This window comes from Melanotaenia boesemani, chromosome 9, assembly GCF_017639745.1.
Source record: "Melanotaenia boesemani isolate fMelBoe1 chromosome 9, fMelBoe1.pri, whole genome shotgun sequence".
In the NCBI taxonomy this organism is placed as follows: domain Eukaryota; kingdom Metazoa; phylum Chordata; class Actinopteri; order Atheriniformes; family Melanotaeniidae; genus Melanotaenia; species Melanotaenia boesemani.
Window position 1 is genome coordinate 17,475,033 of NC_055690.1, and position 18,020 is coordinate 17,493,052.

Consider the following 18,020-nt stretch of genomic DNA (forward strand, 5'->3'; position numbering starts at 1 on the left):
ATAGGATATAACCTTTTTTGATTCCAAATTCCAGAAGATCTTGTCTTCATCAATGATAAGTTCTTCACCTTTGAATTCTGATATTTTAACTTCTCCCACATTTTGAATTTCAGTTCTTCCATCAGGGAGCCACAACCAGTTCATAACATCATATATTGGTAAAGCATCACCTTTCGCATCAAATGATACTCGATCCCCAAATGATGTAGTGAAGTTCACTTTTTCCAGATAATACACAAGCTAAGAAAGAAGAAGAAAAAAAAGAAAACATAAACTAAGCAATAATTTGAGTGATGTCAAATAGCTTCTTATTGATATCTTGCAAAACATTTTTTAAGAACTCATTTGTAAGTTCATAATCCATTTGAAAACTTTGAGTTTCATCCTGCAGGCTAAACTAGTAAAACACAGGATTCAGTCACATAATCAGAAGGAGCATAGTGTACCTGCCATGGCTGAAGTGTTTGCAAAGTGGCACATGTGTGCTCACTAAAAGGCCCTCTCCCTTGCTCACACCGCAGCACATCATTAAGGGCATATGCCAATGCATATACAGCTTTGTACACATTGTAGTCAGCCCTGAGATTAGAAACATCCAAAAACTCAGTCTCCACAGCCTCTAGATCTTCTTCTCCAGTGCACAATGTTCCCCCAGCTTCCACCCAGTCTAATGAAGGTGGTGCAAATCTACACTGAAATGTGAATTCCCAGAACTGGTTTACCTGTAATAAATGCAAAACTCTACCTTGTCAGTGATACTTGTCTTTTGACTGTTTTTCACTGATACAAAAAAGATCAGCTTATGCTGGTAAAACTCACAATGCTATTTTCATAGCTGTTGTTATGAAGTAGGTCAGGACGAGTTTGCAGCAGAAAGTCCTTGAGGCCTGGTATTTCCCCTTGGCGAATAGCAATCCCCAGTGTTCCACCCAAGTATGGCATGAGATGAGGGGTCTGAAGCACGGCAGAAGCTGTCCAGGCTTCACTAGCCATCCACTGCAGACCCGTCATATTCTGTCTTACCACCTGTGCATTTACCAAATGTATACTCTTAGATTTCCAAGCCACTAGATTACTGCATAAATCAATTACAAAAGGCTGATTCCCTGATTTTACCCTTTTACAGGTAAAATGTATGTTTTTCCTCTGAGAAATTATGGGTATTTTTAGAACTGGAGCATACAATAAATTTTCTGACTATAAAACCAAGACCAACCTCCTCCATGAAATTAATGATTTGATTCTCATGTGCAAACACAATAACCACACGGGCGGTGGATTTCTTCATCACATCCACAATCCTCTTCAGTTCAGTTGTGTCTTTCTCCCATGGCAAGACCTCTAAGTAAGCCAGGCAGCCTGCACCAGACAGACTGAGATCTGTTTGGAAGGATCGGGCAGCATTGAGTCCATAATCATCATCACTGATCAGCAGACCAGCCCAAGTCCAGCCAAAATGTTTTAGAATCTGAATCATAGCGCGCACCTAAGTGAGCACAGAGTGAGGAATAAGTGGAGTTCAGGAGCAAAATATATTTATTTATATAGTTTGGTCAGTTTTGTTTTCTATTTTACAATTCAGTTGATAACAAAAGTATGTGACTAGTCAAACAGAAAATTTCATTCTGTATAATATTTCTTATTGTAAGGTTTATACCTGGAAAGCATCACTTGGAATTGTCCTAAAGAACGATGGAAACTTCTGCCGGTCACTCAGGCAAGAGCATGTGGCAAAATAACTCACCTGTGAAGCAAAAACACACACACTCTAAAAATATTAAAATCTTTTATCACTAAATATAGTATAGTATCACTTTTATACACTTGACATTTAAAAGTTTTAAAGTTTAAATGAAATCATTCAAGGAATTATTAGATGGTAAAATGAAAAACTTACCATAGGTACTCTGTACAAACCTAAGACACTAGAGATGGCTATAGAGCTTCTTGATGAAGAATCACCTACGATCCCAACAATTGGAGGGCTTCCCACACAGGTCTTATTTAATGTAATTTGCTCCTCTTGACCATTGAGTAATGCCAATGCTGCACGGAATCCCACTCCAAGAGTGAGACAGTTATCAAACAGACTGTATCCCAGTGTCACATTTGGAAGCAGGTTGACGTTTCTGTTGATCTCATCAATGGCAAAAGTCATGGTCTGGACCTGCCTAAATCCTAGAACATCAAAACTAAGAGAAAGTACTTTACTGTTTAACACAGAAAAATGTAACCACGCCAACTGCACAGAACAATCATTGTTACAAAATAAATGAAGACAATTGCCTAAAAATGTTTTAAATGTCTGCAAACAAACATTGACTAATTTGAAGGTATGATATCAGTTTTGCAGCTGTTCTGTCAGTTCCAGATTTCTCCCAGATTCTTATATTTGCTGTGACCCTAACACACTCACCCATTGCAGGTTAGTTGTTGTGGCTTGGAGGTAAAAGATAGGTCGGGAAAGGTGGTAAAGAAGTGAATTTGAAACAGTCCCCCCAGAACCACGTCTCCCGCCTTGTGCATCCCATTTAGATGAAACTGTCCCTGTAACTCACAGGTGGAGGAGAAGTGAGAGGAGGATGCAGTGGAAGAAAAAGCATACTCAAACAACACAAGCATGAGCAGGCTTGTGTGTAAAATAGGCCACATGACTTTCACCTGGTTGCCCTCTTCTCTGAGTCCAGTTTATGTTTAGTTGTCCCACTTTTATTGGTTTGCAGTCTTGTTTCATCTTACACCCATTAGAGAAAAAAGAACTGTGGGCAGGGCCTAACATGCATTTCATTACACAATGATTTTGCATGAAAGTAGAATGACTACAGATGTTAGAATATTACAATAAATAAATTATCCACTAGATGGTAGCAGCACACCAGGACAGCTGTGACTGCAATGTTTGATAAAGGTTTTTCCAACGATTATGGTTGGTCTCAGTGCTGCAATTGATGTTCCCTAATTGGAAAAAGTACAATGTATTTATTACTAAAATCATATATGGCAAAAATGGGTTGAAGGGATCCCAACACTGTTGTTGGGGCAGTTAGGCCCCAGTAGGGTAGCTAAGGCAGACTGGCTGGTAGAGTTCATTACAATGCAGATTAGAAAATGGTCTGAGATAGTAAATAATCCTTAAAAAAATCCCTAGATCCAGGTGGGGATCCAAATCACCCCCAAAATCTAATCACATGTTGCTTATTCCATTTCTGAGATTTTATGAACATTTCATTAAAATCCATCCATAACTTTTTGAGTTATGATGTTAAAAGACAGACAGACTGACAGACAAACGAACCCACGCTGCTGCATACATATATAAGATCATGGTGTGGGCCTGTCTAAAGCCTAGTACAAAAAAGCTAACGCAACACACTTCACACGTAATTATCCATGGGTCTACATTTGTGGTATAAATAAATGTTAAGACTTCCATCTCCCTCATAGCAGAGGATAAAAACATTGTGTTTTCTTTTGTAAGCTTGATGTTGCTGTCCACAGTACTGATGTTTCAAATGAAGGTCAAGAATGATCAGCATGTCTTAGATATAGGTGTATGTGTGAAAACAAACGTGACATAGAATCTCTTTTCTCTTTTGTAATCTCTTCCTTTTGGATTTCTCTTCAAAGGCAGTTATTACATTTTAAAGTGGACTTTTCTGGTGCCGATAATCATCAGAAAAATGATAATTCTGGTCTCAGCAATAGCTTACAACTTTCGCCATAGCAAAGGGCATAACCTTTGCTATGGCGAAAGTTGTAAGTAAATGATTTTTTAACTGAAGAGGGCTGCACATTCTTATCTTTCATCACTATCCTTGATGAGTCAGTAGAGATGAGTTTGTGTTGACAACTAAAATTATACAGTAAGATAATATTATAATTACAGTCTAAGATTTTGAAGATCAGTGGTTGATAGGAATATTTATCTAAATGTAAAACTGTTTTAAACAACAACAGGTGCTGCTAATTTAATATAAATAGTCATTTTTAGAGGAAAGAGCCAAATTAATGACTTCCTTAGTTTTTAGATTTGCTGTTCAATCCATGTAAATTTCACCAGTTTCTGAACAGCACAGGTCACCGCTGCATACACAGCTGTAGAATCAAATTAATTTATGTGTGATATCAATTGATTGTTGAGGGTTGAAAACCTTAAATGCTTGTGAAAGAACAACGTGAATGACCATCTTCTTCACATATCATTTATTTATTGCTTGAAGTGCAGTGTGATGTTTATTGCTAACATCAAAATACAAAGAGGAAGGTGAAGATTGCACTATTTTTATGACTTGGTTGTTGTATGACCCATGATAGCTTTTCTTGTGTTTTTGTCTGGTCTCATCAAGATTAAGTAACATTTGGGTCCAAACAGCGCCAATAAGAGACCAAAACTGGAGGCCAAGATGGCGAATACCTCCACTGCATCTGCATATTTGCCTGGAGAGTTGATATAAGCAGGAACAAAGGCCACCCACACAGCACAGAAGATCAGCATGCTGAATGTGATGAGTTTGGCTTCATTAAAGTTGTTGGGAAGATTTCTTACCAGAAAAGCCAAGAGAAAGCTAAGAGTAGCCAATAAGCCAATGTAACCCATTAACACAGCAAAACCAATAGTGGACCCAACTACACACTCATAAACTATCTTGTCATCATAATATTGGGTGTTTTTATAAGGGGTTGGTGAGGAAGAGACAAGCCAAGCAGTGCAGATGGCTGCTTGGATGAAAGTGAAAACTAGAACTGTTCCTCTCTGCTGCATCGCACCAAACCATTTGAGATTGGCTCCACCTCCTGGTTTGGATGATTTGAACACAGCCAACACCACCATGGTTTTAACCAGGATGCACGATACACAAAGCACAAAGCTGATCCCGAATGCTGCATGTCTCAGTTGGCATGTCCACAGTCTGGGTCGTCCGATGAAAAGCAACGAACACAGGAAACACAGTTTGAGTGACACTAAGAGCAGGAAGCTCAGTTCAGAGTTGTTGGCTCGTACTATAGGTGTTCTGCGATGATAAGTGAAGATCCCTAGGACAACGGCACAGATAAATGTACCCAGCAATGAAGTAGATGTCAAACAGATACCCAAAGGCTCTTGATAAGAGAGGAACTCTGTTATTTTAGGAATGCAATGGTCACGTTGAGGGCTGGACCAGAAGTCCTCTGGACAACTGATGCACTCTAAGGAGTCTAAGAAAACAGAGATTAAAGTGAGATATAAACAATACATGTTACATATAAAACATTTTAAACATCAACACCTACTAGTATTATTGGTTATTTTTCCATTAGAACAGGGGATACAGCTAAAGCAGCATTCAGGTTGCCCCTTTTTCCTGGAAATGCGGGTACCTGGTGGACAGTTTTCACTGCACACTGACCGAGGTGGCTGGAAGAAGAGAAAGTGAAATTGTCAATCCATAATATGTTCATAATCTGCAATGATCTAAGAAGAAAATGAATGAGAGATACAATCTGAAAGAAAGAAATGACCTCTTTTGATTTAGAGTTCCAGACGATTTTATATTCATCAAGTGTGAGTTCTTCACTTCCGGAAATTGACCTCTTCACCTCGCCCACATTCTGAACGTTAGTTCTTCCATCAGGTAGCCACAGCCAGTTCATAACATCATAAATTGGTAATGCATCCCCATTCTCATCAAAGGACACGTGGTCACCAAATGATGTGGTGAAGTTTACTTTTTGCAGATAATGTACAAGCTATACATGGAATAGAGAGACAATTAAAACACATTAGGATTGAAAGACTGGGCAGTTTTACACTTTATATAACTTTATTTTGATGGAAACATTTCAGTTGTCCTACTGAAGGGAACAATTGCTGCAAAATCAGAATACTTTATATTTTTTTGCTTTTTTCAAAGTGGGCAATATGTGTTAATGGGATCAAACACATATCTTGTGAAAATTTAAAACATTCAAAATACATTATTCAGACCAATGGAATTTATTCCCTATTTCTTCATTGTCTGAACTGACATGTTTTCATTTCTGGCTTTTCTTCCCTTACTTGTTTACATCAGAGTGTAAGAAATAACCATATGTCTGAAGTTTAATCAGTCCTCCGGCAGTTTTGACCAATCAGAGAAAACAGTGTTTCGGAAGAAGGAGTCTGGAGAGCATTAACTAAGTGGCTAATGCAGGTCAACTTCTGTTTCCACCTCATAAGAGAAAACCATGGAGCTGCATCTGATCCAAGCGGATGGAGCTGCATCTGATCCAAGCGGTCTTGGGTTAATCATATTTCTAACAGAACTTTTAACGCGTTCTTCCACATCTGAACAAAAAACCATTTCTCCCAGTAAGAGCTGCTTACATTCCCACACACAGGTATGTTTAGTTCGACCAATTGCATTTTGTCACCCCATTAATTCCAGAGAAACCATAAAATATGCAATAAAAATATTATAATGTTTCATCAGACTATTTTTGAATGAGCACAAATTTGTTTTAAGAAATTACTTAAAGCTATCTTCAAAGTCAAAGCAGCACAGCCAGGATACACCATATAAATATCAGCTACTGCCTGATGTTATCCTTGCTGAAAAGCTAGCTGCAGCTATCAGGCTAAATTTGAGGTGTATAGTGTATCTGTAGATATCTAATACTAATAATTTTTCATTCATTCACTTTCTAAACCAATTCCAGATCAAGGGGAAGCTGGACCATATTTTCAGCAATTAGAAGGAAAGAAGCTGCTTACAATTTAAGACTGTTAATAACTAATAGCAAACATATCACCTTTATGATTAGATAATGTGCCTTTTCTTAACAATCCATGCTAACTATAATATCAGGGTGTAGCACTTTACAAGAATAGAAATAAAAAGTGAGCGGATATCACACCTGCCATGGCTCCAGAGTTTGCAAAGTGGCACAGCTGTGTCCTCTGAAAGGCCCTCTTCCAGACTCACAGTGCAGCAGGTCATCAAGGGCATGAGCCAGTGAATACACAGCCTTGTACACATTGTACTCAGGCCTGAGGTTAGAAAGATCCAAAAACTCAGTCTCAATATGTGTAATATCTTCTTCTGCAGTGCACAGCGCTCCCTCAGTTTCTATCCAATCTGCTGGATCAAATTTGCACTGAAATGTATGTTCCCAAAACTGCCTCACCTGAAACATAATAAAATAAATTTACTAAAAACATCACTTTCATTACCTTGTTTACTTAGTTTATGTCTTTTACTTTAGATGGGGTTTAAGATTAAATTCTCACCATGTTATTTTTATTGTTATCATTTTGGTCAGGATTTATTTGGAACAGGAACTCCCTGAGCCCTGGTATATCTCCTCGACGGATGGCGATGCCCAATGTGCCGCTCAGGTATGGCATTAGCTCTGAAGTCTGGAGTACAGATGCTAATGTCCAGGTTTCACTGGCAATCCACTGTCGACCTGTTACATTCTGCCTCGCCACCTAAATTTTAAAGAATTCTTTTATCCATTCAGAGAAAGGGACTGTATTTTTAAGCATTATGGGTAATTTGAGCATTTGTAAGATGGATGATGGCTTGACTTTTTGAAGAGCCTTTTTATTATTATACATAACAATATTTTTTGTTAGGCAATAATACATAGTGAAGAAATTTTTTTGGAGCATGACAAAAAATAATCAGAATAGTTAATCAATATAATTTAAATTATAGATTAATATTTAACTAAATTTAATTTCTTACCTCTTCCATCAGTTGAATCATGTGAATCTCATGTGCAAACACAATGACAACACGAGCGGTTGATTTTTTAATCAAATGTACAATCCTTTTGAGTTCACTTGGATTACTGTCCCAGGGTAAAACCTCAAGGTAGGCCAGGCAACCTCCACCAGATTTAGGCAGGTCTGATTGAAAGGACTGGGCAACATGACGTCCATAATCATCATCACTGACCAGCAGACCTACCCACGTCCAGCCGAAGTGTTTGAGAATCTGAATCATAGCACGCACCTATATGTGAGCACATGAGCATTAAAACATTAGTGTGTGGACTAGTGTATTCTTTTAGAACAAGCTATAGAAAACTCCTATATATTTCTCTATTAAACTTGGTACATTTGTCAACATCAAATAAAATAAAGGCTGTATCATTTAGTACTAGTTATTTATTCAGACAATTGTCTGAAATACATGTACTTTAAATTTTCCGAGGTAATTGTGTTTCACCTGAAAAGCATCACTTGGGATTGTTCTAAAGAAGGTTGGAAATCGCTGCCGATCACTCAGGCAGGAACATGTGGCAAAATAACTCACCTATAAATAAATAGAAACTTCATAAAGTCATTAAAAGTATTTGAATAAACATCATTAAAAATATTAATAAAAAAGACAGAAAACTGGAAACTTAAAACTTACAAGAGGCATTTTGTATAAACCTAGCACATTGGCAATAGCAATAGAAAAAGTTGAATAGTGATCGCCAACAATCCCCAGGACCGGAGGGGTTCCTGAACAGTTTTGCTGGAGCTGAAACTGGTTTTCCTGGCCACTGGCCAGTGATAAGGCACCACTGAATCCAACAACAAGTGCACCACAGTTATCATAAATACTGTATCCCAGTGTCATGTTTGGAAGCAGATTGGAGTTCTTGTTGATCTCATCAATGGCAAAGGCCATGGTCATGGCATGCCTGAACCCTAATGTGTCAAAACTAAGAAAGAAAAGTTCATAGTTAACCTCTAAATGAAATGCATCAACCTGAAATTGAGGGCATGTCCTGCGTGTGTGAAAATACACATAATGCAATTCTTATAAATGGATAAATTTGCAGATCCATGTTAAAACGAAAACAAAAAACAAACACAAAACACACACAAACACAAAACAAAACAAAAAGTTTTACTAGCGAGAGAGTTTAATTTGTGCATCTTTGCTTTTCTTGTAAGTGTGTCATACTCACCCTTTGCAGATGGGCTGTTGTGGCTTTGAGGTAAATGTCTGTTCAGGAAAGACAGAAGTGTAGTGGACTTCAAACAGCCCACCCAGAATCACATCACCGGGTTTGTGCATTTCATTCAGATAAAACTTCCTTCTTAAGTTACAGGTTGAGGAAAGAGAGGAGCACACAGGGTATAAAAAGATAAAGTAGAAAATCCCAAGTACATATGTGAACAGAAATGCCCCCATAATTACTCTCCTCCTTGCGAACCTTTTTGCTTCCCTTCATGTGAGGTCACTCAGTTTTATATGTGTAGTGATGCCACCACCTGGCATAGTAATTGTTTAATCATTCACAACATTCATTATGAAAAGAGGTAGGACCAAATAAACACGCTGAAATGTTGCAAATGCAATGAAATATTACTGAGGGTATAAAAACACAAAAATATTTCCTATATTGTACGTTCATATTTAGTTCTTGTATTTTTTTTTAAAGAGGTAGTTTCTTTCTTTCAAAGCTGAGCTCAATATTCTATCATTCTTTGAATATATTTATTTGAATATATATGTACAGTATGTATGTGTGTTTATATATATATATATATATATATATATATATATAACTTCACCTATATATAACTATATATATATATATAACTTCACTATTTAATGCACAGATTATTACATCTTTTTTAATATCAGAGGCTTAACTTATGATATATTTAAAATAAATCTACACATCTTACTGTAAAATCAATAAGACTTTTGGAAACAATTGGGGGCAATATTACCACTAAGTGCCCTTTTTTTTAACTTCCTATCAAACAACATTTTCCAGAGGAAAACAAAGTTATCTTTACTTAGGCTAGTGTTTTTATATCCTGTACCCAACAAGGAACTGAAGTGCTGTTTTAACATGTTGGGGTTTTATTTAGTAAATGTAACATGGAAGTGAATAAACTCATTATAAAAGATTGATCAGCCCCACCTTCTACTATAGCTTGAAAAACCATCTGATTTTGACTGCAATTCTTTCTTCTGCCTTTAGGGCTGAAAGTGTACAGGAAAACTGTTTTGGTCACATTTAAAGAATTTAAGGACTAACTAACTCCTTAGCTAAACAATTATATTTAGGAATTGGCTTATATGAACACAGTAATTATAAATTGCACTAATTAGAATTTTAATTAAGATATAATTGTAATAAAACAAATTGTATTAAACTGGACTGTGTCTTTAAAGTGAGATTACTTAGTTGTGAATTGAAACTAATCTAATTTAATTTAATTTAAGTCAGGGTCGAGGCGTGGATGAGATAAAGACCCAAATACAGTCTGATGGAGAGGCAGGAGGCAGATGGAATGCAGAAACAAGGTTTTAATGGTGAATACTGAGACAGACGAATAGGGAAACACAATGGGTACATGACACAGACTACAATGAACTGGTGGAAAATAAATGAAACTGAGGGCTGTATGTACACAGAGGAGAACTAACAATAAACAGGTGAAGTGAGTTAGCTAAATCAAACCAGGTGCACTAGTGACAGCGATCCCTTCAGAGAAAGGAAACAAGGGGGGAGGAGGAGTGACTTCCTTAGAGACAGGGACCACAGGAGATGGAGGAACATTATTTTCCAGGACCCCTTTGGAAACATGGACTCGAGCTGGATGAGGAACATCTCATTCCAGCACCCTTTTGAAAACATAGACTTGAGGTGGATGGGGAGTGTCCCATCTCGGACACTGTTGCCTCCTTGCTCCTGTTTCCTCGGAAAGTGTCAGTGGCAAGGATGGCTGAACCACTGGACATGACGTGAGAAGCTGATGCGCTGGACGTGTCCTGGGCATGGGACTCTTAAGTGCTGGAAGGGACCTGGGAGCTGGCATAGGATGCTGTGGAGCTGGAAGCGAAACAGGAGACATGGAGCTAGAGGCGACAAAGCAAACGTGGGCCCTGGAGCTGGAGGCAACTCAGGAGACACTGGCCATGAGCTGAAAATGACACTGGAAACTTGGGCCATGGAGCTCATGGAGACAATGGAGATGAGGGCTGGGCCGCTAGAGAAGTAGGATGTTGCACTGCTGATGACAGTGGTGTGAGGCAAGGTCTTTTCGAGCCTTGCCTTTTTCTGGCCACCAAAGTAGTTCAAGCAACAACATAAGAACTGGGTCTCCCAGTTGTCCAGACCATCAATCAGCGTGGTCCATTTCTGGGTCACACCCCATTTCTGTTGCTTATTTTGGATAAATAAAGACTAAAAAAAAAGGGGAACAACAAAACAAAACAGTAGTTTGTAAAGTTAGCCATTTACTTTATACCAAGTCCGACAATGCTGACAAACCAAAACCACAAGATTGTTAGCTAAAAAAAAAAAAAGAATATTGACATAAAAAGTGTATTGCACAAAGCTTATTTACTTGCTTCAAAAATGTTGATAAAACATGATAGCTTTGAAATGCAGATAAGTCATGAGAAAATCTGAAATGTTTATTTGATTATTTATTTGTTTTTATGTCTTGTTGGTAGTGCGACCCATGATAGCTTTCTTTGTGTTTTTTTCTGGTCTCAGCAAGATTATGTAACATTTGGGTCCAAACAGCGCCACCAAGAGACCAAAACTGGAAGAGAGTATGGCAAATATCTCCACTGCATCTGCATATTTGCCTGGAGAGTTAATATAAGCAGGAACAAAGGCCACCCACACAGCACAGAATATCAGCATGCTGAATGTGATGAGTTTAGCCTCATTAAAACTGTCTGGCAGATTCCTTGCCAGAAATGCAAGCAGGAAACTGATGACAGCAAGTAAGCCAATATAGCCCAGTAACAATGCGAAACCTATTGTAGACCCAACAACACACTCATAAATTATCTTGTTATTGTGGTATTGTGTGTTTTTATGGGGGACTGGTGAGGCTGTGACAATCCATACAGTGCAGATTGCTGCTTGAACACAAGTAAGAACAAAAACTGTTCCTCTCTGCTGCATCGCACCAAACCACTTGAGATTGGCTCCACCTCCTGGCTTGGAGGATTTGAATACAGCCAACACCACCATGGTTTTAACCAGGATGCATGACACAGAAAGCACAAAGCTGATCCCGAATGCTGCATGTCTCAATTGGCATGTCCACAGTCTGGGTCGTCCGATGAAAAGCAGTGAACACAGGAAACACAGTTTCAGTGACACTAAAAGCAGGAAGCTCAGTTCTGAGTTGTTGGCTCGTACCACAGGTGTGCTGCGGTGGCAGGTGAAGATCCCTAAAACAACAGTACAAATAAATGTTCCCAGCAATGAAGCAGTTGTCAAGCAGATACCCAGAGGTTCGTGATAGGACAGGAACTCTGTTATTTTAGGAATGCAGTGGTCACGCTGAAGGCTGGACCAGAAATCCTCTGGACAACTGATGCACTCCACAGAATCTACAAAAAAAAAAAAAAAAAAAGAAGAAAGGTCTCCTTTATAATTAAATCAGGTTAGTAAGAGGAAAGCATAAGACTGTCAAATAAGACTGGTTCTTTCTTTTTCTTTTTTTCTCTTTCTTTCTTTCTTTCTTTCTTTCTTTCTTTCTTTCTTTCTTTCTTTCGTTCGTTCGTTGGCATGACACAATTATGTCATTGAACATTGAGTCCTCATTAAACGATTATTCAGGCACAATACTGATAGTCATAGTTGTAATAATCAAAACTATAACAATAATAATTTATATTTTGCGTAAACATGAACTGAGAGTACTGTCTACTGCCTGATGAACATTATTGTGAAAGTGCTCATTCTGGCGTTTGTGAACGGCGTCCTCTAACAATTGAAGTTTGTTCAAAAGTCTCAGATTTCCATGGAGCCTTCCAGGCAAAATCTGGCAACACCAGCCACCACACTGCACTGCGCATGCGTCACCAAATTGTGAAACATGGAGGCAAAATCCACTGAAGGCAGCAGCGCCACTTCTGCCTCAATGATCACAACAGCATCTTTGTATGATCACTTAACCCATAAGAGCCTTACGTGACATATTTCTTACATACAGTTTCTGAGACATTTTGCCTAAATTTATGGCATACACTTTGTTCAAAATCCAAACACTATCTGATAATTGTCTTCTGTTCCCTAACAGATACCCCTAAGTAGAAAACCATATTATAATATATTTAAAATATCACATGATAATAAATGGTAGATATCGCCTCCAAAAAAAAAATGTACATTTTTTGTTAAATATAGACCAGGGCCAAATATAGACCTCATATTAAAAAAAAAAAAAGAAAAAAGCCTTTTCTTACCATTTTTTCATGGGTCGGGCCTTAAAGGGTTCAAATAATTTTTTGAAAAGGTCAGTGATTATCCAGTAGGGAGAAATCTTGCCATTTTATGTGAACTTCAAGAAGCCACTGCGGACTTCAGCAATGTCAACAGCAAATCTGAAATGGCTTACAAAAATAAAGCACTTGGCTAGCCTTCCAAGGTATGTGAACTAAATGTCACTAAAAACAATCTAAAGACCTGATGGGCGCGGTTTTATAGGCAAGGACCCATCCAATTTTTTCTGGAGGGAGGGGGCTGTGAGGTTTATAAAATTTTCTTGTGATGAGAGAAGCACAAAGTACGGCTCAAGTTGGGCTCTACATCACGAAAAACAAAACTTGCTTTTACCCTGCAAGGGGTGTCATGAGCCATTTTTTACTGACAAAATCTCACTTTTTAAAGAAATGGGAAAAATACAACTTTTTTAACAGTATAAGTGGATTCCAACACAGTTATGTAATACTATGTTGTTTACACCTCAAAAAACATATTTTAGGGTGCACTACTCAAATAAGCCCGCTCTCTCCTGATTACATCAGACGCACCGAGATGGACTGCAAGCCTCTGTATGTGGCCAGTGACCAAGAAGTTTGAAGAAAAAAAAAAAAAACCAAGAACAAAACAAAAACAAAAAAATGGCATTAACGTGTGATTATAAAAACATGAACAGCGTTAATGTTAAAGCGATAATAATGCGTTAATGTGCCCAGCCCTAATTTTTTATTTTTTTTTATATAAGACATTTTTAGTAACTTTCTTGTATATGTCACTGAGATTAAACTCCTTCTATGAACACAGCAATGTCTAAGGATGGATGATGATAAAAATGGCCACTATAAAAACAGTGATACCAACCTGTTGTGTTGCTGAACTTTCCTTCAGAACATGGGACACAGTCAAAACAGCACTTAGGCTGTCCTTTTTTTCTGGCCATGCGGGTACCTGGAGGACAGCTCTCACTGCACACTGATCGAGGCGGCTGAGGAGATATTCATCAGATTTGTTCTACAGTACATTTCTCTTAGGTTACGCAGAACTATGTTTGAGCAACAATAAATGAATATGGACCTGATTGGAGTCAAAGTTCCAGAAAATTTTGTTTTCATCAAGTGTGAGTTCTTCTCCGCTGAATGTTGTCTTTTTAACAACCCCCACATTCTGAACTTTAGTTCCTCCATCAGGGAGCCACAGCCAGTTCATGATGTCATATATAGGTAAAGCATCACCATTCTTGTCAAATGACACTTGATCTCCAAATGATGTTGTAAAGGTGACCTTTTCCAAGTAATACATGAGCTGCAGACATAGGTAAGATATAAAGAGATCAGTATCGTAACAAGGAAAAAATACATCCCATAATACACCCAATAATATTTCAAGCTATTTTATTTCTTCAGCCTAACCATCTAAAATGGTGCAGAGTGTATTGACTTCACACCTGCCAGGGCTCCAGTCGTTGTAAAGAAGCACAGCTGTACCTATCAAAAGGCCCTCTCCCTGGCTCACATTGCAGCATGTCATTAAGGGCATATGCCAGAGCATACACAGCCTTGTAAATATTGTACTCAGGCCTGAGGTTTGAGACATCCAAAAACTCAGTTTCCACAGTCTCAAGATCTTCTTCTCCAGTGCACAGAGCTCCTCCAGCTTCCACCCAACCAGCTGGAGGTGGTGCAAATCTGCACTCAAAAGTGTGTTCCCAAAACTGCCTTACCTGAAAAATAATTTTAAAAAAGTCTGAAACACATTCCCATCATTTAACTAAGCAACTACAGTTCCAACTTAAAATGAATTACCATGTTATTTTCATTGTTGCTGTTGATATCAGGACGAATTCTTAAGAGAAAATCTCTGAGTCCTGAGATTTCACCTCGACGGATGGCAATACCCAGCGTGCCACCCAAGAACGGCATGAGATGGGGTTGTTGGAGCACAGCGGCTGATGTCCAAGCTTCACTGGCCATCCATTGCAGACCTGTCACATTCTGTTTCACCACCTATTCGTTAAATAAGAGATAGCTAGATAGATAGATAGACAGACAGACAGATAGACAGACACATAGATAGATAGATAGATAGATAGATAGATAGATAGATAGATAGATAGATAGATAGATAGATAGATAGATAGATAGATAGATAGATAGATAGATAGATAGATAGATAGATAGATAGATAGATAGATAGATACCTCTTCCATTAACTGAATCATGTGTATCTGATGTGCAAAGACGATTACCACACGAGCTGTGGACTTCTTCATCACTTCCACAATCCTTCTGAATTCAGCTTGGTTTTCACCCCAGGGTAAAATCTCTGAGTAAGCCAGACATCCCCCACCAGACTGAACCAACTCTGTTTGAAATGACTGGGCAACATGGAGTCCATAGTCATCATCACTGACCAGCAGACCAGCCCACGTCCAGCCAAAGCGTTTTAAAATCTGAATCATGGCATGCACCTATTGGAGGGAAAGGATTACTGTATAGAATGGTATTGCAGCACATTTTCAGTGGAAATGTCTACTCATTTATCCATTCAATAAAATCACAATAATGGTATTATACTTAGTTTAAATCCATGCAGTCTTTGAGCTCAAAACAAAAATAGTACTTTGGTTTTAATACAGCATTTCCTGTTAAACTTATCTTGTATATTATTTCTTAACCGGTCTCACCTGGAAAGAATCACTTGGAATAGTTCTGAAGAAAGATGGAAACCTTTGGCGATCACTTAGGCAGGAACATGTAGCAAAGTAACTCACCTTTCAAGAAATATGCAGTTAAAATCCATATTAAAGGACTCCAGCAAATATGTAACATTTAATTCTTATTTGAGCACAGCTAAAACTGAGGTAACAATACTTACAAGAGGCAATCTGAATAAACCTATAACATCAGAGGTGGCAATAGAAAATGTTGAGAAGGAATCACCCACAATCCCCAGCACTGGGGGGCTACCAAAACAGTTGTCTTGTAGCAAAAATTGTTCATCTCGACCAGTGGCCAGAGATAACGCAGCACTGAATCCAATTACAAGTGTAGCACAGTTGTCATAAAGGCTGTATCCCAAAGTCACATTAGGAAGCAGGTTGGGGTTTTTGTTGATTTCATCAATGGCAAAAGCCATAGTCATTGCATGCCTAAATCCTGGAGGGTCAAAGCTGACACGAAATGTTACAATTAAACACAAAAAAGCAAACTATGTAGACAAGCAGCAGTGATTTATTCTGTCTGTCGTCTGCTTCATGAGTGTAGTACTTACCCCTGACAGCTGAGTTTATGTGGTGTTGAGGTAAATGTGAGCTCAGGGAAGAAAGAGGTGTAATGGACTTCAAACAGTCCTCCTAGAATCACATCACCAGGCGAGTGCATTTCATTGAGGTGAAACCGTCCTCTCAATTTGCAAGATGTAAAAAGAGGAGAAGAGTCTGACAAGAAAAAGGATGATATCAAGATCAAGCAGACATAGAAGGACAAAGATGTGTGGAGAAATGTCCCCATAACTGCATCTCAGTACACCACTGCTTGTTATCCTCATGAATGGTCATTTTATATGCTGGGCCATCTCCCTTGATGGCTTTCATCATAGTTAGGGAAGGGCATACTCATACCAAATAAGCTCTGAAGACACTGAATGGCATGATTATTCAATATGGAAGAAATAAATAATGTTATAGGATATTTGACATAATGTTATTTTTCTTAAATCCTTTATAAGTCTTAAATGTGTCATTCTTGAAAGCTGGAGATCATCTTGTGTTGTCTTTTACTGAACACTATGAGCTGTGTAGTACAAAAGCTGAGAGCAGCCGTGCTTGACTATTATTCTTTTGTTAATCATTATCTCGAGATAATGAGGATAATTAATTATAACAACAGAGTAATTTATCTTTTTATCTCATTTATCAGAATACACTCCATGACAGCTGAGAAGGGTTAAAGTTATGGTGTATATGTGTAATTCTGTAAATGAGTCATTGGTAAAAGTCCATTGTCTGACACATCACAATTTCAGTCTTTGTCAGACTTTATCTTAGATACTTTATCTTGAGATACCAAGATAAATTATCCAGTTATGATGAGAAAACAAAAAAAAATCACAACCAAACAAAAAAGAAGCAAGCACGACCGCTGCAGACTTCCTTAGTGTGGAAAGGATTGAATGAAAATAATTTTTAAGCCTCAATTAAGTGTTCAACAAAGGAAGTGTAACATGATTTAATATTTGAAGGCTGAATGGGGAAAAAAGACCAGTAGATAAAGAAATTCAACACTTTATCTAATTCCAGCAAGATCAACTTACCAACAGTGTAATCACTGCTGAACAGAAAAAAGTGGAGGCATTGCAGTTATTTTACACACACATAATATCACCACAGTTAATAATAATTTGCATCACTTTTTGAGAAGTGTTGTGTAGTTAAAACTGTTAGCGATTTCTTTTGCATAAATACAATTTACAAGAAGTGCAATGTAGCATTATAGCTAATGTTGTAATCCTATAATATTACTGTAGCCAAACAAAAGTTCTAGAGTAGCACTTTAAAAGTCTTAACACCAAAAACTGCAGCATGAAGGTTTTCCAAATTGCTCCAACTGTAGGAGGATGAAATGTTATAAGAGTGCACTTCCATTAAAAGATTACTTGTAAAAAAGAGTATATGGAACTTTATCAACCACCAGCAGTAAGGAAATTACTTGCTAATTACCTTTCTGATCAATCCTTAGCTTTTAACAGCACGTCAGGCCAAAGTTTGTTTGTGTTTCTTTTTTTTTAAAGAAAGGAATGCCAAGAGCACTTCTCTT

General features: G+C 38.0%; 2 protein-coding genes across 6 annotated transcripts in view; both read right to left on the bottom strand.

Moving 5' to 3' along the window:
- Positions 1-16,586, bottom strand: part of LOC121646025 (extracellular calcium-sensing receptor-like) — a 32,998-nt gene extending 16,412 nt beyond the window's left edge. For 2 of the 5 annotated variants that reach the window (XR_006011548.1, XM_041994881.1), the window contains exons 1-7: positions 2,417-2,654; positions 1,898-2,192; positions 1,658-1,744; positions 1,217-1,486; positions 820-1,026; positions 447-722; positions 13-240 (exon numbers count right to left, since the gene is read on the bottom strand). Coding sequence is in view for 4 of the 5 variants with exons in the window: in XM_041994881.1 (XP_041850815.1) it covers positions 13-240; positions 447-722; positions 820-1,026; positions 1,217-1,486; positions 1,658-1,744; positions 1,898-2,192; positions 2,417-2,652 (1,599 nt within the window). In the remaining variant the exon portion in view is untranslated. Of the gene's footprint in view, positions 1-12; positions 241-446; positions 723-819; positions 1,027-1,216; positions 1,487-1,657; positions 1,745-1,897; positions 2,193-2,416; positions 2,655-11,471; positions 12,333-14,067; positions 14,192-14,280; positions 14,509-14,650; positions 14,927-15,008; positions 15,210-15,403; positions 15,674-15,889; positions 15,977-16,080; positions 16,376-16,476 lie in introns of those variants that run through there. The other 3 variants (XM_041994882.1, XM_041994883.1, XM_041994884.1) reach the window with 3 other exon arrangements.
- On the bottom strand, positions 4,274-9,050 carry LOC121646027 (extracellular calcium-sensing receptor-like). Its single transcript, XM_041994885.1, has 9 exons — positions 8,926-9,050; positions 8,382-8,676; positions 8,193-8,279; positions 7,707-7,976; positions 7,247-7,447; positions 6,874-7,143; positions 5,500-5,727; positions 5,272-5,395; positions 4,274-5,196 (listed from the first exon to the last, which is right to left on the bottom strand). Exons 1-9 carry the CDS (start codon positions 9,033-9,035, stop codon positions 4,283-4,285), a joined length of 2,499 nt encoding a protein of 832 aa, XP_041850819.1. The 5' UTR covers positions 9,036-9,050; the 3' UTR covers positions 4,274-4,282.
- Positions 16,587-18,020: the final 1,434 nt, after the last annotated feature.

Coding starts and splice junctions, on each gene's coding strand:
- LOC121646027 (XM_041994885.1), bottom strand. CDS start 9,035: ATGCACAAACCCGGTGATGTGATTCTGGGTGGGCTGTTTGAAGTCCAC. Junction 8,280..8,381: donor GTTTATACAAAATGCCTCTT/GTAAGTTTTAAG, acceptor ATTTATTTATAG/GTGAGTTATTTTGCCACATG. Junction 5,396..5,499: donor GGAACTCTAAATCAAAAGAG/GTCATTTCTTTC, acceptor CTCTTCTTCCAG/CCACCTCGGTCAGTGTGCAG.